This window comes from Callithrix jacchus, chromosome 7 (assembly GCF_049354715.1).
Source record: "Callithrix jacchus isolate 240 chromosome 7, calJac240_pri, whole genome shotgun sequence".
Lineage (NCBI taxonomy): Eukaryota > Metazoa > Chordata > Mammalia > Primates > Cebidae > Callithrix > Callithrix jacchus.
This window is the reverse complement of record NC_133508.1, coordinates 123,756,940-123,784,738: the sequence shown is the minus strand read 5'-3', so window position 1 is coordinate 123,784,738 and position 27,799 is coordinate 123,756,940. Positions and strand designations below refer to the sequence as shown.

The 27,799-nt window shown below is 36.4% G+C and overlaps 1 protein-coding gene and 1 long non-coding RNA gene across 7 annotated transcripts in view; one reads left to right on the top strand and one right to left on the bottom strand.

Moving 5' to 3' along the window:
* LOC128928210 (uncharacterized) overlaps positions 1-27,799 on the top strand; it is a 188,240-nt gene that overhangs the window by 51,742 nt on the left and 108,699 nt on the right. The gene's annotated exons all lie outside the window — the stretch shown is intronic.
* On the bottom strand, positions 326-27,295 carry CLCA4 (chloride channel accessory 4). The gene is made up of 14 exons (XM_002751035.7): positions 27,073-27,295; positions 21,512-21,652; positions 21,233-21,380; positions 17,724-17,832; positions 15,984-16,161; positions 15,411-15,629; positions 13,801-14,028; positions 10,222-10,399; positions 8,451-8,557; positions 6,535-6,750; positions 5,347-5,614; positions 2,888-3,058; positions 1,395-1,628; positions 326-1,036 (listed from the first exon to the last, which is right to left on the bottom strand). Exons 1-14 carry the CDS (start codon positions 27,229-27,231, stop codon positions 597-599), a joined length of 2,796 nt encoding a protein of 931 aa, XP_002751081.3. The 5' UTR covers positions 27,232-27,295; the 3' UTR covers positions 326-596.

Below are 27,799 nucleotides of genomic sequence, written 5' to 3'. Positions count from 1 at the left end.
GCCTCGGCCTCCCAAAGTGCTGGGATTACAGGCGAGGTATGGCTTTTTAAATGGAAAGAGATAGATGTATGTTTGTATTGAAATAAAATCAGGAAAAATTATAGTTTGACAGGTAGTAATTGATTTTTTTTTCTGTTGTCCTCCATAGCTATGAATTGTAGTAAACATAACCTTGGCAATTGTAGGGTATAGTTGGAGGCTTTGGATGAATAGAGTATCATCAATTTATACTTAATAGTACCAATACAATATTCATTTTTCCCAAAGTGTTTATTTGCTTTCCTTTGATACTGTTGTATCAAATAATACACAACCAGGAATCAGTATGAAAAAGGATTTTTGTTCATCTCTATATCTTAAAAATAAAATAGCAAATAAATAAAATTATTAAATTTAAATCTTGACACAGTTCTTTACATATCCATGGATGTTTTATTTAATCCAAGTATCCTTTTCAGACATCTTAAAATTATTTTTATGAGTTTATGATAACACACAGGATGAATTTTGAGATTCAGAAATACATTTTACTTAACATGTTTCATTCTTTAAAAGCCTGTTCTAGGTCCACTTGTAGAGTTTTCCCTCATTAAGATTCAAATGGTGGTACTTAAAATAATGCTAACAATTACAACAGACCCAACCACAGACAATACCAGGGTAGAAATATTAATTCCAGAATGATGATTTTTATCAGGAATAGGAGTAGTATAATTTTTGTCAGGAATAGGAGTAGTATAATTTTTGTCAGGAATAGGAGTAGTATAATTTTCATCAGGATTTGCTTGAGGGATAAACAAAGCTACTTGTGCAATATTGGAGACTTTTGATGTCAAATTGCTTTTATCTATACTTTTAATGGCAATAAATATGTGGGTTGCATTTTCTTCTGAGATATTTCCTGGTTTAAATGCAAAGATTTCCTTGGAGTTGGCCTCCTTTGGTGACAGATCAGTAGTATTTACTTGAAGAGCATCATCAAAACGGTCTTTTAGATCAAGGATACTTCCACTTGTTCTTATGATATAATGTTGAACTAAGAAAAAAAGTTACAAGTAGTTTAGAGACTGAAGTACAGCATGTTTATTTCTTTTTATTTATTCTCAAAAAAAGTCTAGTTATGCAAAGCATATACTCATATCCAAAGCCTTACTCATTTTTTAATAAAAGCTGAGTTCTGATCTTAAGCTCTGCAAACTGCTATCTTCTCTGTATAAAAAGTAGGACCATGTTAAAATATGTCACTTGATTGATTGAAAAATATCAGATTATAAAATTAATACTTTGCTAAGCTATCAATTTAAAACCATTCTCCCCTCACCCACTCTTACACCCTTGTTTTTGCAATTAGCACTTTTGACTTAAGTCAAAATCACATGACACTTCATCCTTACCTTTTCCAACATCAAAATCATCTCCTGGTGCTGTCCATGTAAGAACAATCTCATCCTCATGAGGTGTGGCATCAAGGTCTGTGATTTGACTTGGCGGGTATAGGTCAGGCAAAGGAAGGCTTGGGACTTGTGATACCACAAATGCACCTCCGGACACTGTTCGGCTGAAATTCTCCAAGGTGGCCTGAGTATCCTCATTATTTTCAGGTCTTGGTGGGTTTGCTTCAATTTCCCCTGCATTACACAATTCCTGGTTTATGACGGGCAAAACTGCTGGTATTTTTTAGGATTCAGTGAATCACTTCTCCACCCCACTTGTCTTTTCCTTTTTAAAAAATACATACAGTCACATTTTTACTAAGTTTTGTGACAATCATAAGCATCCAGTTGGTGAGAGAATCTTTGCTAGGGCATTGTAGGACAGAATGAGATTATAAATTGCTTTAGAATTAAGGCTACACTGGATGAGAGTAATATTATATAATTCAGTTTGTGCCTTTTTTAAAAAAAGGAATTGCTTTACCTCTTGAATTATCTGCTTTCTGGGAATATACCTAGAAAAATCATTGCCAGTTCTCCTCCACCCACTTGTGCTAGGACCCTCCCTCCATGCTGCAAGTGCTAAGGAATAATTCTTCTAACTGTATTCCAATTGCTAGTAGAAAGCCCCTAAAAGTGATAAGGGACCAGATAACAGAAAGCTAGCAAAGAATGCATTCTTAATTCTTACATCACTTTACTGTACATATTTTTTTCTATTTGGCTTACTAAAATTCCAAATAAATATTTACTCTTATAGCATACATAATCTGAAGGATAAATTCTGCACTGGCTTGTGCTTAGACTCATAAATTGGCCTGTTCCCTTCATCTTGAGCTGAAAATTGGGCATATTATTGTGGATATACATAAGATATTCCAAATAACATAATAACAACTGACATTTTTGAATGAGATCATGTCTTTTGCAGGAACATGGATGGAGCTGAAGGGCATTACCCTCAGCAAACTAATGCAGGAACAGAAAACCAAAATACTGCATATTCTCATTTATATGTGGAAGCTAGATGATGAGAACTCACAGACACAAAGCGGGTAACAACTTGAGGGCAGAGGTGGGGAGGAGGGAGAGGAGCAGAAAAAATAACTATTGGGTACTAGGTTTAGTACCTGGGTTACGAAATAATCTGTACCACAAACCCCCATGACATGAATTTACCAATATAGCCAACCTGTACGTGTACCCCCAAACCTAAATTGAAAGATTAAAAAATAATAACTGACCTTTTTTGAGTGCTTGAGTGCTTCCTATGTGCCAGACATTATACCAGAGCTTAGATTAATTTAGAGGCAAATCCCAGCCTGACTGAGAACTTTATTCCATCGGGAATAAAGTTTATTCCACCAGGGAAACAGACTGTTTGAAGCCTTCATTATATCAAATCACAATATTATTCAAACTATCACTGGATTATAAATATCATGAATACTCACCGTTTACTACCCAGCCTGGTATGTACGCAGCTCTATTCAGTGGATGCCATAAGCTTAGCCTGGCAGTGTTTGTTCCTCCGTGAACCCGTACTTTTAAGCTGTATGTGCCATTTTCTGTATATGCTGTAAAATATCTGGAGTAGACCCCGTCATTCTTGAAAGAATCAGCGCCTTGTTATAGAAATGAAGGAATAAAGTATTGTAAAGAGAAATGTATGCATTTTCTAAGACAAGCAATGGGCCGCTATAAGCATATTCTCTAGATTAGGCTCAGTATTTTGAGATTGATCCTTTGGAAAATATTTCCATTATATTCTGCCAAACCGATATATTGTTTAATTAATATCTTTGAGCTATTTTGATATCTATTATATTTGCATAGCACACATACACACATTGATATTTATGTATGCATAATAAATGCCTAAATATGTCACCTTTCTGTTCTTATTCATTCATATACAGAATATTTCACATAGCACTCTTACAATTTCTCCACTACTTCTTTTGTTTTCAGCTTGCTTTCTCTAAACACATTTATTATGTCATCTCTGTTTAAATCAAAAGCATCTCTACTAAGGAAAAATCTTATCTTTGTGTGGGATTTAATTCTCATAACAGTCAACTAAAATTACTAAATTCTGATATTTTTAGAGATACAAATTTCCCAGACTTCCTAGGGAAAGGTCCCAGCATTCTGTGTTCTTACAAGTCCTCCAGATGACTCCTTTGCACACTGAAGTTTGTCTGCAGACTAAAGATATTTGAAGACTAAAGAATGTCTGCTCTATGTCATTGTTAATCACCAATCCCATCTCAGATAAAGGCATTCCAAATTAAAAATCTCCCCAATTAGCTAATTGGTCATCGAGCAAAATGCTGAGAAGGGAAACATGGTGCATTTAAGTTTTAATATAGTATAGATTTGCAGAAAGGGAAAAAAGAGGCAAGGGATAGTTATGGAAATATTGGTTAATCTGAAGAAGACATTGAGGTACACAAAAGAAGGATTTTACCTTCTCATTTTTTTCAGGGGCAACTCTAGTTGAAGATGTGATTATAAAATGATTGAATAAATTACATTGTGAAATATACTGATAGAAAACTCAGGTGCTTATCAATGCGGTTATTTCCCTGCTCATAAACCTCTTAACAGAAGGTTCCATTCCTAGAACAATACAGAATCTAGGGAGAGGGTTTTTAGGCATCACCCATATGCATAGACCAGGGAGACAGAGTATGGTCAACACTGTATCTTGATTTCTACCAGGCAGACCTGGTATGTGATGCCCCAGTGATGAATCCTCCTCTCCTGTGGCAGTGCTAGCTGCCCTGGGCGCCAGTTCTCAGGACTATATTTATACTTTGCTCCAGTTGTTTAGAATTACTCCTGCTTTCTTTCCCTGCCAGGGACTCATGTTCTATCACTTAATCATATCTAGTTTGCTTGTGTTTCACCCTCTTTAGCCAGGATTTCTTGATGCTGTTCTCAGCTTCCTAAATGAGGCCTTCCTAACTGGTGACAGATGTTGGCTGCCTGCATGACAAACAATAATAATGACAAAAAATAACATGTATGGCTAAGCATGGTGGCTCATTCTTGTAATCCCAGCAATTTGGGAGGCTGAGGTGGGAGGTTGGCTTAAGCCAAGGAGTTTGAGAACAGCTGGGGCAACATAGTGAGCTCTTTTCTCTTCTGTAGAGCTTTTCTCTATAAAAAATTTAAAAAGTTAGTTGAATATGGTAGTACACACCTGTATCCAAGCTACTTGGGATGCTGAGGTGCGAGGATTGCTTGAGCCTGGGAGGCAGAGGGTGCAGTGAGCTGAGATGGCGTTACTGAACTCCATCTAGCTGTGTGATAGAGCGAGACCTTGTCTCAAAAAACAAAAAACAAACAAACTCAAAAACCAAAAACTTTAAAATTTTTATTTATTGATTTATTTTTGAGGTATTTTTGTTTTTGTTGAGATGGAGTCTCTCTCTGTCACCCAGGCTGGAATGTGGTGGTATGATCTTGGCTCACTGCAAATCTCCACCTCTCCGATCCAAGCAATCCTCTGGCCTCAGCCTCCCAAGTAGCTGGGATTACAAGTGTATGCCATCACACCTGGCTAATTTTTTGTATTTCTAGTGAAATAGTTTTTAACCACGTTTTCCAGGCTAGTCTTGGACTCCTGACCTTGAGTGATCTGCCCACCTTGGCCTCTCAATGTATGAGGATTACATACGTGAACCACTGTGCCCAGCCCAAAGACATTGATCGACTGCTTACCACAGGCAAGACATTTGCTAAGCACTCTGTAGATTTTACCTAGATCAACTTTCCTGCTGGTCCTGCTATTCCTCCTTAATCGGCATCAATTCTGTGCCTGTCTTACTACTCCACAATGCCACAGGGACTCACGACATGTTGAGTTAGGAAAATATTAGCTTACTCATAAAAACCTGTGAATTACCTGCACCATTATCCAAAAGTTCCAAAACTTCCGTATTTCCACTCTGTGATTCAATGAAAGCAGTCACATTGGCTCCAAGAACAGGTACATATCCTTGTAGAATTTCTGCATAAACAATCATTGGGCTGGGGAAACTGTTTATGTCCTTATTCATTTTAGCATTCACTGTGATTGGAGGCACAGAAGAATTTGCTGCTCGAGAAGTTACTGTAATAGTTAATGTTTCTGGGTTTGTTTTGGCTTGAATATTATATGCCCAAGTGCCCACCTAGAAATGTCAACGGAAATATAGTAAGCATCCAAAGTCAAGCTACTTTCTATGTTTCCATTATGTAATTCTAAAATAACTTATGTTAAGTGGAGAGTAGAATAAAGAAGTTTTTAAGGATGTTGAGGCTAAATGGGCAAGAGCTGAAGCAGTTCAGACAGGGCATGCCATCTAGTATCATTCATGATGTGTACACTTTGCTATATCTCAATTGGAAAAAATAATTTTTAGAAGGTTTGCCTTGGTTTTGGCCTTAGAGTCCACAGATTCATCAATCCTGGTAGGGCTAATAAGGAAGGACCCTGCAGCTCTTTACTCACCAAGTTGTATAGACTTTTCCTACATTTCCTTCTTAAAGTTCTTTTTAGACTATCATCTTGACTACCTTGTGTTCTTCTTCTTCGTCTTTTTTTTTTTTTTTTTGAGACAGAGTCCTTGGTCTGTTGCCCAGGCTAGAATGCAGTGGCGTGATCTCGGCTCACTGCAACCTCCACCTCCCGGGTTCAAGCAATTCTCTACCTCAGCCTCCTGAGCAGCTGAGATTGCAGGCACCTGCCACCACCCCTGGCTAATTTTTTATTTTTGGTAGAGATGGGATGGGGTTTCACCATCTTGGCCAGTCTGGTCTTGAACTCCTCACCTCGTGATTCACCTGCCTTGGCCTCCCAAAGTGCTGGGATTACAGACGTGAGCCACAGCTCCTGACCTCTTCCTTGTTCTTGATTCATAAGTTCTTTTTTCCTTTTTCCCACCATCATAATTTTAAAGACACAGACATAGAAAGTACATACTATTTTATCTTAGTTTTAAAGTTGATACAATCTTTAATGTCATAAATAGTACTCACATTTATAACATTAAACAATTTATGATCAACTTTTAAAAAATGTTGTCAGGAAGTCTAAAAGCTGATTGCTTACCTTTGCAGTTCCTGGAATACTGAGATAGGCCATTTTGGAAACTGCATCCACTGTGAAATTTCCCATTATTGTTCCACTGGGATCCCAGAGAAAAATACTGGGAGGCAGTGTGTCCCATGTGATGAGAAAGAGTGTGTCCTTTCCCACTGTGCTATCAATTATGACAGTGTCGTTCATCCAGGCATTACTGCTCAGTGTTAATCCCTTACTTTCAAGCTGTTTAAATAGATTTCAAAATTAATGACTTCAGAAGACAGTAATTTTGTTCTTTTTTCAAGATGGTTCTTAATTTCTGGCCTGAGATCAAGCTTATAAATGGCAAAGCACCTTAGATTTGTGATCTTTCTGCAAGCTGGTTATGATCTGACAGTTATCAATTAAAAAGTGAGAAGGTAAAAGACTTAGAGCAGAAGCACGGGTTTTACAGTTGTGAATATGACCTTATTGTTTTTTCCCAGTTGTCTTGGCAAGCATTCATGGATATTTTCCTTATGTGAAATTTTGAAATAATTTTTTCACACAGATAGAGGGAGTAGCACTGGACTGATAGTTAAAGAAAGGTTGGACTCCTGAGAAGAGAGGAAACTGAAAATAGAACCCTTCTCTGAGAGGAACTTTAGTGAAAGTTTTTCAACTTTTTCTTGATAGCTCTTAGTCCAGGAGAGCCAACCATTTTTAATTACTTATTTTTTAAACTGACAAAGAAATATGCATATATTGTGGAATGGCTAAATCAAGTGGATTAACGTATGTATTACCTCACATACTAATTATTATTTTTGTGTGTGATAAGAATGCATAAAAAATCCACTTAATGATTTTCAAGTATACAATACATTATTGCTAACTACAGTTGCTACGTTTTATAACAGGTTCCTTGGTATTTCTATCATTTGTTTTCAATAAACAGAACACAAAATAGTATCTTCAGAATCAGTTCTTTCTCCTTACTTGTCAATTTCAGTCACTATAATCATCATTTTCTCAGTCAATGAGTGTGGCCACCTCAGAAACGACCTTTATTATCCTTCAGTTTGTTCTCTGCACACTACCAGGCTAGCTCTCACACCAGTTTTAACTTGTTTGCAGTTATATCTGCAGACCAGATGTCCAAACCAATCTGCACATACTCTAAGCTCACATCCTGTAACTTCTGTTCTTTTCAGTGTTGAGAAACAAAGGAAAATAGGTTTGTTTTGGGATCATGGCAAGTTTTAATATAGGCAATGAGCTGATGAGCTGGAAAACACAAGACAGAAATCTTGGCATAAAGTGACATGACATAGACTTGCAGGAATGAAAAGAAGAGAAACATTTTCGTCAAACATATTTTGAGGGAAACAGGCTATGTTCACATGGGACATGAAGAAGGAAGAATCAAAGTTTACTCAAAGTTTTTGAATCTAAGTAATAGGAAATGGTGGTGCTATCAAGATCCAAATGAGCAAAAGTGTTAAGTTCAGAAGAGAGGTGAATAAAACCAAAAGCCAGTGGAAAAAAGTGGTTGAGGAAGTAACAGGAGACCTATGTTTGTAGATATACAATGATTATTCACCCCTTCTTTCTCCTGCTTAATTTATTTCCAAGATACACTTCCTCCATTTCCCAACCAGATTCTTGAGTTCATGTGTCTAAATCTACTTCAAAGAAGTTAAGCATGGGGAAAGCTTGGAAGCCTAAACTTTTAAAATGCATTTATTGAAAATGGGTGCTTTATTTTGGAAAAGGTCCATTTTTAGTGAAAAATTTGACATTATTAGGTTGCAATGTCATTTCTTAACCAAAGAAAATGTTTAGATTTTAATTAAAAATTTACTTTGAGAAAAATATGGGGCTCAAAACTTATAACTAACAAATTGTCTTTTCTTTGTTATGGCAAAAGTGAACATGAAAACCAAAGGAATGGGAACTCTGACCTGAAGGGACTTCTGGGAGATACCGGCATTTCCTGATGTAAGGGCCCCAAAAGCATCAATGAGGCCATTGTTCTCGGCTTCATCTGAAGCATAAAGATGACTTCCCCCTAAAATGTAAATGCATTAATTAGACTGCTTTCTAGAAAATAAGTACATATAGTTTAGTGATTATTAAGGTAATAGTTAAAACAAAAATCATAGTTTCAGTATGTGTTATTAAAATAGACCAAAGGCACATAGTTGTGCAGATTAAATCTGAAATACTAATTTTAAAATGTCAGAACTAGGGAATGAAAACTACCATAATACCTCATTATCAAAAATCTTAGGTAGCTAAAATGCACGATAATCCTGGAATATGAAAGATGTTACAATTCTAGGTATTAAGGCTGACAAACTTTACACAGCCCTTTTAGAGAATCTTTATTTCCAACAAAGTTGACTTTCAGATATTTCAGTCAGTGTAGATTTGTGAAATCTTGTGTTAAAAAATTTGTGAATCTTTTATTTTAAACAAAGTTGACTTTCAGACATTTCAGCCAGCATAGATTAAAATCAGAACATTAGAAAGATGAAAGAGCTGCTATATTTAGGTATCATCACAATAACTGGCAATGAGCAGATAGAAAAATGGAAAGCAAGAGAAATAAATCCAAAAAAGTACTACTTTTAAGGTGTAACTTGGAATAGAAATAAATTTTACAATGGCCATGAAAGCACTTTAAAATGATGTGATTTTGTATAAGCGTTAAAAAGCAAGCATATAGGGCCGGGCACGGTGGCTCATGCTTGTAATCCCAGCACTTTGGGAGGCCGAGGCGGGTGGATCACGAGGTCAACAGATCGAGACCATCCTGGTCAACATGGTGAAACCCCGTCTCTACTAAAAATACAAAAAATTAGCTGGGCATGGTGGCCTGTGCCTGTAATCCCAGCTACTCGGGAGGGTGAAGCAGGAGAATTGCCTGAACCCAGGAGGCGGAGGTTGCAGTGAGCCGAGATCGCGTCATTGCACTCCAGCCTGGGTAACAAGAGTGAAACTCCGTCTCAAAAAAAAAAAAAAAAAAAAAAAGAAAGAAAGAAAGAAAAGCAAGCATATATTTAGTACCATTAGAAGCTAATTCAACATAATTTATATCATGTCATAAATTATATATTCTCTACTATGTTTAAGAAGGTATTAGAAACACGTAATCCATTTTCATCACATGTCTGTGTGTCTAAAATAACAGCTACCATAGTTAATGTTTATTTAAAAACTTCATTGTTATGTAGATCTTTTCAGCCTGAGCTTCTGTTAATCACATGCACCCACCCCACAGCTTATGATCTGGTCTCACGGATTTTCACCATTCCTGCCACATGCCTTGCATTGTCACCCGAACTTGATGTTTTTTGCTCATGACCTGATCATCTTTTCTTACCATTTTTTCTACCCAGAGAAATTCAACACCTTGTTCAAAGCCCAGCTCAGATTTCGGTAGTTTCTCATGCTTCCTTTCCCTGGCTGTATACAACTCTAGTAAATTTAATGGCTTCCTCTGCTCACATAGAACTTTATTCTTCTATATTCTTCTGTTATGAAAGAATGTTATCTGATTATGTTATTTCATTAACAGTTTTTATTTTTACTCCAAGTGCTATGAGAACAGATTGGGTCTGATCCCCAGCTTCAGTGCCTCCACGGCAGAAACTCAAAAGAGATTGTTGAGCTCTCAGCCTTTACATTTACGCATTGCTATTGAAGGCCTGGAATAAATAAGCATTTTACCTGTTATATTGCTCATCTCTATTACTGCTTTATCAGCATCTTTTCCCAAAGCGATAAAATGAACAATGGCCCCACTTTGTTTTACTTCATCAATACAAGAACTTGCAGTGTTATCCTCCCCATCAGTCAGCAGCACTATTTCAGATCCATCGAGTTGGGAGTATAGCTCTCCAATCACCTGTAAACATAATTCAGAGCACAGTTACCAACAGGCATTCTGAGATCAAATAGACCAATGAGAAATGAGAAAAAAAATTACAGAGAAAATAAACACGAGTTACACAGAATAGAAGAGATGGCCTCTATTTTAAAATAAGAATTTTCAAGTAACAATTTTTTGGGGAAGTTAAGCATGAATTTCTTTTAAACTCCAAGCAGCCGGGAATATTTAGGTGGGACCAGGCTTTGGAAAATCCTGTCTAGACTAAATGATGATAACATCTCAACCTGGGAAACTCAGGTCAACCAGATACCGACAATATAATCACAGTATATGACATTAAATAGTGTTCTGTTTTCTTTGACGGGACTACCCTCTGACAGATAAGCTTTCAGTTCATAAAGTCTGTTGTACTTACAGCTAGATGCCTTAGAATCCACTTCAACATTATCAAAGTCAGTGATTACAAATTAGTAAACCCTCACTATGCTTATAAAGAAAACTATGGAAAGTTCTAAGCATGTGGTTAAGGACCTTGTTATTCAACTTTGATTTACTTCTAACAATAACTGGCATAGAACTAAGCATATTGGTGATGCTCAAATAATACATGAAAATTATATTTGTAGCTTGAAACTTTTTCCTAAATGCCAAACAGTTTGAAACTCAAAGTTTTAAATCTAGGTGCCTGTAAAACAGGATAAAGAGAACTTAGCCCAGGATGACAACTACATTTCATTTTCTTTGACACTTTTAATTGATAGTAGCATCTTGGAGCACCATTTTGAGACACTGAGTCCAGGCCAAGAGGCAACAAATGATAGATTATCAGTGGCTTTCTTTGGCAAGGAGTGGAGGTGTTTGGGGAGATGTGCAGAAGAGGGTTTGGAATGTAAAAATCCCCTAGAAAGCTGGATCAGGGAATAAATTTATTACCCTTATGACAATTTTTGCATGTTTTGAGGCAAGGAATGACTAACACATATATTGCAATATATGGGAATATTCTCTGACATGCATTGAAACCAAACAAAAAGATAGGAAAATGCCTTTATACATTTAGGGCATTTGTAGCATCTCCATCACACTTCTCCCATGCATTTAAGTACAAAATGAAGATCCAAAGATGAAGCAGAGTTCTCTCTTTCATCTCTCCTTTTTTTGCATGTGTTTATTGAGCAAACATTTACAGTGTGTCAGTCACTGTGCTGGGGATTCAGTAGGAACTACATTCCTATATTAATAAACAACGGGGTTCAATTTAACAGTATTTATGGAGCTTTGTGACAGAGATGGAGGAGATCTACAGATGAGCAACAAAGACAAAACTAATATGTATTTACCACAGAATATTCTATAGTTAAAGAGAAATAACAATGTAGTGTTAATAGTTTACTAATTACTTGATATGTGTTAACTGTGTTTTATACATTGTATAATTTAATCCAAATCCAAGTTCCCAAAGTGTCTTCCTATTACCACTCTTACTGCCTACAAATTGTTTTATTCAGGCCAATTGGAATCATCTTCCTGGGACATAAATAGATTATCAAACTCTGACACTTTAAGCCATTCAGGAGCTTTCTGTTGTTCTTGAAACAAAATACAAGCCTCATATTTTTTGAAGTTTTGAAAGATCTAGTCATTGTCTACTTCTCCAACCACATTTCATACCCCCTCATTTGCCAAACTCCAGTGCCACCAGCTTCTGTTATTTCTTAGAATAATCTAGTTTTTTCTTACCTATTTCCTAAGGCACTTTTGCACATTGTTTTCTAACTGAACCACTGGCTTCTTCTCACCCTTCAAATCAGAGCTTAAATGTAACTGTTTAGAGAAGGCCTCATTGGCCTCTCTAACCAAAGGAATTCTCCTTTCCCTGTTATCCTGTCACATCTCCCTGTTTGGTTTATTCACAACACTATATAATCTGCAGTTCTTGTTTTTATTTATCTATTTATTATCTGTTCCCTACTTACATAAATGTATTACAAGAGTGAAAAAGCTTTGCTTGGTGAATAAATTAAAACGTTCGTATTTTGAATGAATTAAAACATGAGCAAACCTATGTGCTAGCTTTAATTATCCTATTTTACTGTTGAGGAAATTGAAGACTAGAGAGGATAAGAATCATGTTTAGGGTCACAAAGCTAATAAGCGACAATTGTGATTTGAATGCAAGCCTTCATGTTACAAATCTAAACTAAAATGTCATTCAATTAATGGAAGAGAGAGATTCAATTGGGTCAGGAGTAAAAGGGAAGCTACATGAAGGAGAAAGGATTTGGAAGGATTGGTAGAATTTTAACATGCAGAGACAGGAGTTGGGGTGGGGGAAGGAAGCATTTTAAATAGAGGAATTTGCATGTGCAGAGGTTTGGAGACTGTTAGTACACAGTGGACTTGGAGAACAATGTGTGTATTAAGTTGGTTGGAGGATAAAACAGAGAAGGGAGAAATGAGAAATAAGGCAGGAAAGATACCTGAGGGCAATTTTACTGCGTTGGGGAGACTAGTAATGTCAGACTGAGAAACTGAGACAATTTTGCAGACCGTGAAGAGACAGTGAAGATTTCTTAACAGTAAAATGACACAATTGATATTAGTTGTAGGCTCAAGATGACCATTTGGCTAAAAATAATGTTCATGATAATTATACATATACTTAACAATTATTGTAAATAATTATATACTTATGATAAATTATTATATATTTATTACATATAATATTTGAACTATATATTTATTGTATAATATAGTAAATGTTGTTCTAAGTATGTAAATTTATCATTTCACATAATCCTTTTAATTATTCTGTGAGGTAGGCATTCCTATTTCTTACATTGTATACGTAAGGCACTGAGAGTCCAGAGACTAAAATGTTAGCCTAAGATTACACAGTTAATAAGTAGCACATCCAGTACTCTGATGTCAAAGTTTATGCTCTAACTCATATGTCTTACCCTAAACATGACTCACAGTCTTGCTACATCTGCTTTAAGAGGACCAATAGTTTACCCTAGCTGAATATTACAGAAGTTCAAATGAGAACTAGCTTAAAGTAGAATCATACTACGTCATCTGTGTCACTGCCCCAAAATTTATGGCTTTTGCATCTAAGCACACTTATTTAACTAACATTTATCAAGAACTGACTACTGCATGGTAATAGACAGCAAAGTCCCTGACTTCCTTGGCTTGTAAGTGAGTGGCAAATTTATAGCCGCTTATTCACCCACGGGTGGTTCCTTGATTGAATGATCCATTAAAACATCAAGAGAATATTTTTCTATATGCTTAGTCCTGTGCTTCTTAGGATTACTTATGTTAAAATTAGGCAGCAAGCATGTGCAGCAGCACTTACCGTGAAAGTCTGAAAAGAAACAAAAAACAAAATATATTTGCAATAAGATTTTCACCTGAAATGCAGATTTAATTCCAGAGCAGATGGAAGTTCCTCCCTGAGCACGTGTAGGTAACTTTTCCAAGAGTGTATTTCTTTCGTTGCTGCTTATTATTTGGATTAGCTTATTTAGAATAGTGGCAGTACTATTAAAACGAACCATCCCCACCCAGGATCCATTTTCAACAGTCTGCATGAGGAATTGTTTTGCTGCTTGATTCATTCGATTTAGACGGTTATGACTCTGGATCAAAAAGACAAAAAAAACAAACAAGTGATTTTTGACTGGAAAATAATAGAAGATCACATAAAATGAATGAACAGAATTTATTGATAAGATGTTCTGTGAACAGTAGTCGATGTTGTTAAATAATCGATAAAATTTAAAAAACGTGGTGTGTATTATCGAACACATTTTGCATAGTAAGGAGCACAGGCTTTTATTTACAGCTGATTCTTAACTGCTAAGTACCCAAGTTAGAGGTGGAAGCTAGGGTGGGGATTGAGTTGACATTGGGGTGAGGATACACATTTTAGAGACTCTCTAATTGCTCCTGGGAGCTTCTGTGCCTTTTGTCTTCAGATAAAACCATACTCCCAAGCCTTTAAATCAAACCAGCTGATCATAGACTCCAACCAGAGACTGGAATCACTCCATCCACTGGAAAGTGGACTGCTCAAAAGGTAAAACTTAACCCAAGCTTCACTTTAAATTGAGAGGCCAAGCCCCTATCTTCCCACTTTCTCTTTCTGTTCCTAACCTCTCGCAACCCCCTCTCCACCAATGGGTTTATTGGAATTGGCTCTTTGGTAACCCTCAGGACCCAGCCCTCTTTCAGAGGTGATTGTCTAGGGTATAAGCTTCTTTGCGTGTTTGTCTTCTCCAGTCCTTATTACCATACTGATCTGTGTTACTCCCCACCAACTTTTGCCTACGTTTCCTTCTGAACTCCCTGAACCAAATGACAATGAAAAACTTCTCCTGTATCTTCATTTTACATGCTTCCTCTACTACCTGCATTATAGTGGCTCGATTCCTTCAGCTTTCTCATTCTCTGCCCTTTTTAATAGCTCTCCCCATTTGCTGAAGACCTTATTCCTGTTCTTCAGCATGCATTGTTCTGCCTTAAATGTGCCATTTTTCTGGTTTCTGATCACATTGCAGTCATTTGTTTTCCATCCATTCATTTCAATAATTATTTATTGATCACCCATACGTGATTAACTTTATTCTAGACAATGGGGATAAAAAGAAGAATAAAACATGGTTCCAAGTCTTAGAAGATCTCCTAGGCTAGTGGAAGAGAAATGTGTAACATACATATAATATACAGTAATAGAGGTATGTGCAGGGCATTGTTGGGAATCAGTAGAAGGGCTTTAACCAGGCTAGAAGCCCAGTTGATTTTCTGGAGGAATCCAAGGAGGAAGTGGCCCTTGGATTAGGTATTTTTAATTATATTGGCGTCTTTCTTTTACTGTTATATTTTGCTGCAAATCTTGAAGTCATGATCAAGTACTTTATGCCACCTTGCAATTTAGAACAATCTAGATGCAGATAGAGTTCAGTGTGTTCTCAGATCTTCAAATATCCCACATCAGTATATCCAGAAAAAATGAACCTACCAGCATGCTTCCAGATGTATCAAGAACTAAGCAAACAATTCTTTGACTGATCTTCAGCAATGAGAAGACAGGTGGAGGAGGTGGTGTCACCATGGGTTTGGTGTTTTTAAAGTCCTCAGAATTGCTGATCACCTCCCATGTACTTCTAAAATTGCACTTTATGTTTTGTAGGCTTGGAGCTTCTTGATTATGGTTTTTTTCATTACAGAATTCAACAACCTAAAAGGTTAATAAAATGAAAAAATAGTTTAAATATAATATGCATTTGAAAATCAAACTACAAACCTGAAAAATTTTTAAATGTGTTCTGCAGATATACTGTTCATTGAATGAAATATGATTTGATGAGCATCAATATTACAATAAGGCAGATTTACCATAATAAGAATACTGATAACTGTAATAATAGATAATACTAAATAACACTAGTTCAGCACTTACTATGTCTTAGCCAATGTTCAAAGAACTCTATTTCAATAGATGTAATCTTTAGGTCACCTGAACATTTACTTTAAAAACATGACAATATGTCATTTGATTATAAATTCTGGAAGCAATTATCAGCATACTTACAGAATCAATACTTTGCATAAACATTATGGATGCTTTTTCTGTTTGCACTTTATCAGGAAAGAATTGACAATCTTTTTCATATAGTTTTGTTGTAGAATCAACTCTGCATGTTCTAGTAAGACAGCTGCCTCCTTGACACTTATGAACTCTATTTATACCAGAGATGCCTGTGGAACACCTGAAAATATACGACAGTTAATCTTTGAGGCAACTTAATCATTAATGCTTACAGAAATCCTAAGTGGTTCTATTCATTATGACCTTTATATCAAGATGTTTATTCTTCTATGTGCACCATGTACTTCCTATCCTGGCAGTAGAGTTTAAGGCTCCAGTCAAAATAATTATCTACTTTTTAATAAATTCTAGAGGGAAAATTTAAATGAGGCCTCCAGATAAACACAACGGTCGAGTTCTTTGCTGATATTAAAACTTAGACATCTCTCCTGCTGGTCTTTTGTTGGCAAATACACTGTAGGGACCTGGATAAGAGACCTTGTGAGATAATTTACTCTGAGTACCACTTTAGTTTGAAGTTCTTTATAGATTTCTTCCCAAAGAAGATACTCCCAAAAGAATAGTACATGGCACAGACACAAGTGTTTTAATTATTCAAAGACCATTTTTATCCCAAGTGAAATGTGACTGGAAGTGAAGATTAGGTGCTGCCAAGAAAGATGGTAGAATAAAATATGATGGAGACAGTTTAGACATATGTTTTATGTATGAAATTGGCCAAAGGTAGCCATGATTGCAACAAATATGCTGGGATGTGAACATATATTGTCTTTTCAATAGGCTTTCAGTTCAAATTCAGGAAATGGTGAATAGTTTTTCTTCAGTTATTTAGGGAGTTTCATAAATATGTCCATGCTTCTATTGCCCCCAAACTAGGTAGACACGATGAATCTATTTATGTAGAAAATCATGATGAATATTCTGCACAGCAGTTAGACATCTAAGGGGAATATGATATAAACAAGTGCCATACATGTAATACTCTCTAAAATATGTGCCTGAAAATTGGTGCAATGAGCAGAGGAAGGACCTTGATTGAAATCATATACCTTTCAGTTCACACTTTAGTGTCAAGTCTTCAGCCCTAGCAGGACATCTAACATTGATGAGGCAATAGCACTAATTTTAATTTTGAACCAATTCTTTCCAATCATTTTGCTCTTTTGACCATATAATCAAAAGGAGAGTCTATTATTAACTCTGATACTAGATGGTATTATTAAATAACATTTATAATCTCCAAGAAGTTCCTGTTTGGCTCCTTGAAGCTACTTGATTTCTAACTCAGTCCACATTTAGCACTACTTAACCATGTTTGTGCATTATTGTATAACGTAAATAACTCTGATCTTATCCCAGCATATTGTGAATCCATTTACATAGTGCCCAACATCAGTGCAAGTGAGTTCTGGAAGGTATGGTAGAGAGGTATAAAATATGTTAAGTTGCCAACCAAATGCTTGCCACTGAAATTATGTAATTTTTTTTTCTTTTTGAGATGGAGGTTCGCTCTGTGCAAGGCGAGGCGCCTTGCTTTGGAAGCTCAATTATGTATGTTTTAAATAGCAATCAACTACTTTAAGATACACTTTCTAAAAAAAAAAGAAAGCATCATTTTGTGATATATTGTCTACATTAAGAATGATTTTGGAAGGAATCAAAGTAAGGAAAAGAAGAACAAATAAAGCCTGAAGTCAGTTTAGAAAATTGAAATAGCCATGCCTTGTTGCTTCAATTTTTTTTGACTTAGCGCTGTAGAAAGGCTGATCTTCATTGTACTCATCAAACACTCCCCACCGGAGGTGAGCCCACTCATGGACAAACAGTCTGCCTGTGGGAAAGCATTTCAAATACATGATCATAATTCAAGTGACACATTTTGTATCAAAATATTTTAAGAAACTTCTCTTTCAATTATAAAATATATTTAGATTTAGATTTTCAACAACTACCAACATTTATATTTTGGTGTATAAAAAAGCCTATTGCATTAAATTACATTATATTATGCTATATTATGTAATATATTACTTCTTATTCCACAACATATTAAATCAATGAAACAAAAGGGAGTATATGCTATGAGCAGAGCAGACTGGGATTTGTGCTTTGGTTCTTGAGGGTAAAAAGTCTTAGATAGTATAGTGGTTTATGGCTCTCCAAATTATAACCAACATAATTAGATACACAGTACATCTGTTGTACTAAAATACCATGTGGATGCGATTAGAAAAAAATGTCTAAAAATGCTCCCTATTATGATAAAAAAAAAAAAGATGGGAAATACTGTTATGGCCAAATACGATTTCGGGATGTTAAAATGAAGGACTTCATTTATGGTACTTAGCACATGTAAGCATTAATTATATGAAACAATTTTTAATTTTTTTAAATATATTCAATGCAATACTAGGTATTAAGAAATATAAAGATGTGTGAGATTTAGTCCTTCACTTCCGGAAGTTTTTAGAGAGGGAGTTTAAATAAAATGATTTAAAAAAACATTTTATTGCACTTTAGGTTCTTGGGTACATGTGCTGCAGATCATGCAGGATTGTTGCTTAGGTACATACATGACAATGTGGTTTGCTGCCTCCATCCCCCTGTCACCTACATCTGGCATTTCTCTGCATGTTATCCCTCCCAAACTCCCTGTCCCCCACTGTTCCTCCCCTAACCCCCACAACAGACCCCAGTGTGTGATGATAAAATGGTTTTTTAAATAAGAATTTCATAATAAATGGAAGAATAAAAGTAAATCCACAGCTTGAGATGCTGAACTAAGGAAAGTAGAACTTTCGTTTTAGCAATGTTGAGAAAAACTTCAGAGGAAACAGCGTTGGAGGAGGAGAGATTGAAAATAAAGTCTCTTTTGCTACAATATGTGTTTCTGTAGCTCAAATTACCTTATATGAATCTGAAAATAGGAGGAAAATACCATAGTATGAAGAAGTCGTGTTTCTTTTTTAAGTCCTTGCTATTCAAACTGTGGTCCTGGACCACATCCATCAGCATCACCTGGAAGCTTGTTAGTAATGCAGAATCTTCAGGCCACCCTTAACTTACTGAATCAGAAGCTGCATATTAACAAAGTCCCTAAGTTATTCTTCCACATATTGCACTTAAAAAACACTAGTTTCAGATTTTTTAGGCAAATGGAACCAGGTTTGTGGGAATAGAATTAGAACCTTAGTAGGAAAGAAGAAAGCCCTCATATCAGCTACTGCAGTAGGAATTTGGTGAACGTTAAGAAAAATTTAAAACTCCCTATACCTGGCTCTCTTCTTAGAGAGTCGCCTCAGACCTGATTCCTTCTCAGGTTTCCCTGCCTCCCATGCCCATCCTAAAAGCAGCCCTTTTGACTTAGAATTCCATTCCCATCTACATCATTGTCTCATTTCAAGCGATTCGTTTCCATTTCTAATAACGTTTCTCTCTTCCCCCTCCCCCGACCACATGTCTGTGTGTGCTTTTAATAGGTGCTGTGGCAGCCTCCAGCCATACTGCATTGCTTGCCTGGATGATCTTTTTTCCAGCCTACTATACATCTGGCTTTCATGTAGCTTACCTGTGATTTGTTAATATCCATTAACATGATCTATTGTGATTGTTGGTGTTGGTATCATGATTATTACAAAACTGCATAGATTTTCAGAACTCTCTTAGTAATCTTATTTATCCAAAAATTATTTTTTAGTACATTGTTTGTAGAATGTGAGGTTGTTCTTTCACAAACACATATATCACATTATGCATTTGTGAAAAAGAAGAAAGATCTGCCTAAGAAGAAGGTGTGACCTGTCAGTAATAGGATAGGGTTGAGGTGTGGGATAATGGGAAAAATCAAGAACTGATATGGGGACATGGACCTTATAGACTGGAGAAGCCTTTCTCTTCTAAGAAAGGTGAAGGTAGAGAAGGTATAGGTAGTAATGAGTTTGTAAATAGAGAGGAAGAATGTAGAGACCTCTGTTTTATCAATCAGGGCACTAATGATGAGATTGAGAAGAGTGGCTGGAGATCTTGAGAAAAATGGTGGAAGTTTTAGATTAGCTGCTATAGAAATTGAGAAAGAGAGTTGAGAAGAGCTGAGTAAAAATATTGTAGAGTAGCTTTGAGCACTTCATTGAGCTTGGAAAATGTGTCTTTATAATCATATCAATTGGTTTTATAATTTTCTTCAACATTCTTGAAAACATAACAGGAGCCAAAAATAAGATAGATGGATAATTCAGAAGATTTAGTAAACTGAATGAAACACAAGAATAAACGTTGTAAGAGAATTGAACTATTTATATTTGTAGTTGAAATGACTCACTTTGCAGGACATGCCGGCTAGAAAGAAAGTATAACTAAAAGGGCACAAAGGATTCGAGGTGCCAAGAAAAATAAACCTGATTATGATAATGTATGGGGAAGAGGTAAGACTGGGACATGAGGAAATGATGGAGCTTTCAAGACTGGAGAGGGGAACAGGTCCAGGTAATGAATAGGATCAGATCTAGCTGAATAAGTGTTCAATGAACAGGAATAGAAGAGCGATTCTGGGATATAGGGATTCAGGAAGGTTCCCATTGAACAGTGACACATGTGTAGTGCCCTCCTTTAACAATAATTTGCATTTTTGTCTGTGAAATGCACTTTAGTTTGTTTCGACAAAATTATTTTAACATTTAGATTGAACTAGATGACATTGCCATTTTTAATAGGTCAAAATGATCAATTACAGACAATGTCATCTGTTTCAATGAAATAGGCTGATGATATCAGCAACTGATACCCTAAGTGTGTTTTCTTGACCAGTAACTGGCAACATGACTTTTTCCAGCCTACTATACATCTGGCTTTCATGTAGCTTACCTGTGATTTGTTAATATCCAGCTATGGAGAACTGGAAAAATTAAAATCTAAAAAGGATGCCTTAAGCAAAACATTTATTATTGCTTTTCTCTGTTTATATTTTTGTAGACACTGTACTGGGTACATTTATCTGGATTCTCTAGTTTAATGTAGAAGAAATATTTTATAAGGTAGAAACTTTTCTCTTTGCCATTTTGTAGGGAATAAGCACAGAGGCAGTAGGTCACATGTTTAAGGTCACACATAGCTAGTAAGTAGGGGAGCCAGGATTTGATTCTAAGAACTTTGACCTCATGGCTTGCACACTTAACCTGCATAGAAAGTTGTGTGCTGCAATCCTTACAAAATTGTTTTTTAACCAAAATTTCTACCTGATGGTCCATATTCATTTTGTTTTTTTCCAAGTAGAAAGTCAGGGGTGAAATGAATGTGTTCGCCTTTCTCTCCACATTCCGTGAACTGCTTGGTGTATGGTTCATCTCTACCTGGGAGTACAGGTGGTGCAACTATAACATCAGCCTGAGAATGTTGAAAAAGACTGTTAAATGTCAGAAATAAAAATATAATATTCAGTTAGAAAAACTCAATTTGTGGCAAAACTGAGGAATATCAGAAAACATAATTTTTTAAGAGAAGATTTTAACACTTACATGTTTATAGTTTTCATACTTTGGCCTTTTGTACTGAGGATTTTCCTTCCATTTCTCTGGGACTAATATAGATACATTTTTGAAAAAGAATCTTTTTTCTGTGGCTTCAAACAGATAAGTAGAAGCTGTAGTCAACATATCCTGTCATTAAAGGCAAAAATATGTGAGAATGACAAAGTTAGAGTGAATTAAATTAGCAGGGTTTTGTGACAGGCATTTCCCAATTTAAGAGTGGACAGAAAAGCAACAGACTGATGAACAGGGTCTCTGCCTCATTATTCTGACTCTGCCACCTGTCAACCCTAAACCATCACTTAATCCTGCATGTTGAAAGGCTCCTCAATCTTCTATAATCCTGCCTTAAAAGGCAAATGCTTGTGTTTGGCATTAAGATGAATTGCTTAACAGGAATATGTACATTGACTATAGTATTGGAGTCACTTAAATGACTCCAATACTAATGTTAGTACCTTCTGGGTGACAGATATTGGTTGATTTATGCAATGCTCCGCAGCTCAGTTTCTTCATCTCTTCAGTGGACTATTACTATCTATCAATATGGTTGGCATAAAGATGGAATCAGTTATAAAGTACCCTACAAATAGGCAGTCTTAAAACTGTTGATATCATTACTATTTATAAGAAATCTTACTAGAAAACAGCCTTAGTTGATGCAAGCTGAGGAGGACACTCTATAGAAATGGATCATTGAAGAGATTTCTCATTATCCCAACCCTAGGAGAAGGAGCTGGGGTGGCAGTCTGTGTGGATGGGAAATGTGATGAAAAAAAATCCCATAGTAGAAGCAAAACTTTGATCAAAGAACTGTTGCTCTGCCACCAATCTGAAAATAATATCACCTCATATTCAGAACTATGAACTCATTTACAAGGACAAACAAGAAAAATAGTCCCTCCCAGGAGAAAGCAAACTACTTGGAAAATGTATTTCAGGATATCATCCATAAAAACTTCCCCAATCTTGCTAGAAATGCCAACAGTCAAATTCGGGAAATACAGAGAACTCCTGCAAGACTGTACACAAGAATATCATCCCCAAAACAAAATCATCCTATTTTCCAAGGTTGAAATGAAAGAGGCAGCTTGAGAGGAAAGGGCAGGTCACCTACAAAGGGAACTCCATCAGGCTAACAGTGCACCTCTCAGCTGAAACCCTACAAGCCAGAAGAGACTGGGGGCTAACATGGTTTGGCTTTGTGCCCACCAAAATCTCACTTTGAATTGTAATTCCCATAATCCCCACGTGTTGTGGAAGGTTCCAAGTGGAGGTAATTGAATCATGGGAGTGATTTTCCCCATCCTGTTCTTGTGATGTAAGTTCTCATGAGATCTGATGGTTTCATAAGGGGCTTCCCTCTTTGCTTGGCTCTCATACTTCTCCTTCCTGATGTCACGTTAAGAAGGACATATTTGCTTTCTCATCCGCCATGATTGTAAGTTTCCTGTCACCCAGGCTGGAATGCAGTGGTGTGGTCTTGGCTCACTGCAACCTCTGCCTCCTGGGTTGAAGCAATTCTTATCTCTGACTGTATACTTAATGCGATCTTGGAAAAATCATTTTTTTGTTTTTGGGCCCCCAGTATTTCACAGGATTTCTTGAAGATATTAAATGAGAAGACTTTGTGAAGGGCTGGGAGAATGTCAGGAAACATTGTGAAATCTGGGCACGTCTATAAACAATTAAATATCTGCTTGTACTTGTAGAAGACTATGTTAACAAAATTTTTGCCCATACAAGTAATTCTTTCAAATAGTGATTTCTGAGTAAAGAAAAATTTGATACTGATTTACTGTCCTCTGGACACTAAAAACCTATCATTCAGAATGAGCTGCATTAACTACTCTGTAAACATCTTTTGTAAAATGTATCTTTATCTTCTTCTGAAATTTAAGAGGTACCTATAAGCAAATATTTCTGTGATGCAACAGAATTTGTAGGGAGTAAGTGACAAATGGCAGCCACAAAAATCACTTGATTACAACTTAGGTCATCCTTATCACCTTCTGTAGGTAATTAAAACATGCGGAAGGATCCAACTGTGAGCAGCAAAATACAGTAGTGAAGAAATTAAATGTAAGGAATTAGTAGATGTTGATATCAGGGACAGGGTAAAATAATTTGCAAGGCTGCACCACCAAACTCTGTATTAATAGAATGTTATAGTTGAAAGAAACAGAAATCAGTGTCCTTGGTTTAGTCCTAGAGCCTTTCTCTTCTCCATCTGCACTTAGTTATCTACACCCAGATTTTCATCCTTCATTATGAATTCAGATTCCTGCCTCCATCTACTTTGATGTTTCAGGAGCAACATAAATTCAAAAAGCCCCAACCAACTCACTCCTGATTTTCCAAATGCCAAATTTTCTCTACTTAGTCTTCCCCTTCCCAATTCATGAGAATTTCATCCTTCCAAGTGTTCAAGCAAAACTCTTGAATTCTTCCTTGACTCTTAAATTTCCTTCCTACCCTCACCTATCCCCTATACATCTTAATCATCACATCACTTAGACAATCTTTACCACAACCTACCTGTTCCTAGTCACCATCACTGCCCATCTGCAAGAGTTGCCTACCTGGGGTCCTTCTACAGCAGTAAGCTGCCACAAAGTTTATAGAGGATGGGTGACAAGTGGAAATTCTTTACAGTTTTCAATACTGCAGCAGTAATCCCAAAACATGCATCAGAACACACCCTTCTCTGCTCAGAATCCTCCTATGAATTTTCATTACAGAGTAAAAGTTTTCCAGTGGTCTAGGCCCTGGCACCTCTCTAACATCAGCTCACCCTAAGCTTCCTCCTGCTCATTGACAGCTGTTTCTTCAGTCACATCAAATGAATTCTCACCTCCATGCTGTTTTTCTCCCCTAGGTTTCAATGGGCTCTTCTTTCACTCATCTCAGGTCTCTGCTCAGATGACACATCATCAGTGAGGCCTTCCTTGACTGCCCTACATGAAATGGCAACTCACATTCTCCTCCAACCCAGTGCCAGCTTACACTCTATATCCCACTTCCTGATTTGTTTTACTCCACAGCAACCTGCTATTAACTTACCTGTGATCCATTTACTTATTAACTACATCTCTGCAAAGAATATACACTGCATGGTGCCAGGGGTTTTAAAAAAATTTACTCTTTAGCATGTCATAAACATTCAATAAATAATTCTTTAAAGAACAAATGAGTCAAACTGCTAATTTACAGATCAAGAAACTCAGCGTCAGGGGGCCCTATGCCTTGTCTTCTGACTTGAGAACGCCTGTAGAACTCCATCTAAAACCTCCATCTCCCTCTGCCCATTACCATACTGTCCTCACTGCACCATATTGCTTTTAGCTTCCTGAAGCACTAAGCAGTATATGCAGCCATAAAAAAGAACAAGATCATATCCTTTACAGGAACACAGATGGAGCCGGAGGCCATTATCCTTAGCAACTAATACAGGAAAAGAAAACCAAATACATGTTCTCAGTTTTAAGTGGGAGCTAAAAGGTGAAACACATGGCTCCAAAGAGAAAAACAACAGACACTGGGTCTTACTTGTAGGTGGAGAGTGGGAGAAGGGAGGATTAGAAAAAATAACTATGGATGCTAGACTTCGTTCCTGGATGACAGAATAATCTGTACAACAAACCCCCATGACACAAGTTTACTTATACATGAAACCTGCATATGTACCCCTGAACCTAAAATACAAGTTTAAAAAATAGAAAAGGAAGATTAAAGATATTCACGACATACTACTTCTATGGTTAGAATGTGTCCCCCAAGAAGCATGCATTGGAAACCCAATCCCTACTGCAACGGTGTTGGGAGGTAGGGCCTAACGGGAGGTGTTTAGGTCAAGAGAGCTCCACCCTAATGAATGGATTAATGCTGGTTATAAAAGGGCTTGTGGCTGAATTTAATTCTTTGTTCTCTCTTGCCATGTGATGCCTTCTGTCACGTTGTGACACAGCAAGAAGGCTCTCACCAGATGCCAGTGCCATGCTCTTGGACTTTCCAGTCTCTAGTACTCAGTACCATGAGCCAAATAAATTTCTGTTTATTTAAAAAAAATAATTATTAACTATTAACTTTGTTTTCTTCTCCATAATTCAAACAGAAGACATTCCAATTTTTTTCCCCCAGAGATGGAGTCTTGCTCTTTTGTCCAGGCTGGAGTGCAATGGCGTGATCTTGGCTCACTGCAACCTCCACCTCACAGGTTCAAGCAACTGTCCTGCCTTAGCCTCCTGAGTAGCTGGGATTACAGGTGTGTGCCACCATGCCCAGCTAATTTTTTGTATATTTAGTAGAGATGGGGGGGTTCACCATGTTGGTTAGGCTTGTCTCAAACTCCTGACCTCGTGACCTGCCTGCCTCGGCTTCCCAAAGTGTTGGGATTATAGGTATGAGCCACTGTGCTTGGCTGACATCCTAATTCTTGGGAAAAATATTTGCAAACTATTTATCCAATAATGGATTAGTATCTAGAATACAAAAGGAACTCAAAAACCTCAAGGCAAAGTAATGATGATAGTAATAATAAGATTTAAAAATGGGCAAATGATCTGAATAGGCATTTCTCAAGGGAAGACATACATATGTCCAACAAGTATATGAAAAAAATGCTCAACATCAGTAATCATCAGGGAAATGAAAATCAAAACCAGAATGGGATATCATCTAAGCCAAATTGGAATAGTTATTATAAAAAAGACAAAAAAGTGCTGGCAAGGATGTGAGGAAAGAGACCTGTTATATATTATTAATATAGACATTGTGGAAAACAGTATGGAGGTTCTTCAAAAAACTAAAGATAGAATGACCACATGATTCAGCAATTCCACTAGTGGGTATATATCCAAGGGAAAAGACATCAGTTATATGGAAGTGATGTCTGCACTCCCATGTTTATTGTAGCAGTATTTATTCATGATGGCCAAGATGTGCAATCAACCCAAGTGTCCATCAACAGATGAATGGTTAAAGTGTGGTTATAAACACAAATAAATACTATTTAGTCACTGGAAAAAAAATGAAATTACTTCATTTGTGGCAGCATGGATGAACATGGAGGACATTATGTTAAGTGAAATAAGCCAGGCACAGAGAGATAAATATCACATATTCTTATGCATATGTAGGAACTAAACCAGTGTATCTTACAGAGATAGAGAGTAGAATGATACTTACCAGAGGCTGCAAAGGATAGGAGAGAGAGTGGAAATGAAGAGAAGTTGGTTAATGTGTATAAAAGTACAGTTATATGACAGAATAAGTTCTAGTATTTGATAGTACAGTAGGAAAATTAAAGTTACTGATAATATGTCATGTATTTAAAAATAGCTAGAAGAGAGTAATTATAATGTTCCCAACACAAAGCAAAGATAAATGTTTGAGTTGATGAATATGCTAATTAATCTGATTTGATCTTTACAAATTGTATACATGTGTAGAAATATTACTTTGTATGCCATAAATATGTACAATTATATGTAAATTAAAAATAATAGTAAAAAACAGAATTAATGAAAGATATTCCATTTTGTTCTTACCTGTATTCGTTCAATTATTTTCTCATCTTCTGGCACACTAGGATCTATAACAATGATAATATCTTCAAAACCATTGTTATTCAGCCTAACAAAGGAAGTATTTGACCTGTGCAGCAGGTGTAGAACTAAGAGGAAAACAAAACCTCTTAATAATCCCATTGTTCCTCTCTAGCTATTCCCAGTTTGTTCAAGAGACTTTTCTTTTCTCTCTCTCTCTCACTGTACATATATATATATATATGGAATATTTATATTCCTAAAAGTTAATCAGTATTGGCTGATTACAGGATGTTGACTGTATAAAGGTACATGTGGGGAAAGATATGACTAATTCACATAATCGTTTTATTGCATGTTATCATAAAAGTGACTAAGAGTAAAGAAAATCAGATTTTTAAAATAAAATACATTGCACATTTGCTTTTGGAACACATTTTTATTTTGTTATTGTCTTTCATATTCTAAGGGATCCTTGACAGCAGGGATTTTTTTCAATAGGTTTTTGGATAACAGGTGGGGTTTGGTTACATGAACAAGTTGTTTAATTATGATTTCTGAGATTTTGGTGCACCCAACCACCTGAGCAGTGTACATTGTACCCAATGTGTAGTATTTTATCCCTTCAACCTCCTCCTAGTCTTTCTCCTGAGCCCCCAAAGTCTATTGTGTCATTCTTACACTTTTATATTCTCATAGCTCCCACTCATGAATGAGAACATATGTTGTT

What these genes read in the sequence shown, in the direction of transcription:
- CLCA4 (XM_002751035.7), bottom strand. Translation starts at nt 27,231, where the DNA reads ATGGGATTATTAAGAGGTTTTGTTTTCCTCTTAGTTCTACACCTGCTG. An exon ending in AAATGAATATGGACCATCAG is followed by an intron (nt 17,833 to 21,232) that starts GTAGAAATTTTG and finishes GCTTTCCCACAG; the next exon opens with GCAGACTGTTTGTCCATGAG. An exon ending in GAATTAAATCTGCATTTCAG is followed by an intron (nt 10,400 to 13,800) that starts GTGAAAATCTTA and finishes TTATGTTTACAG; the next exon opens with GTGATTGGAGAGCTATACTC.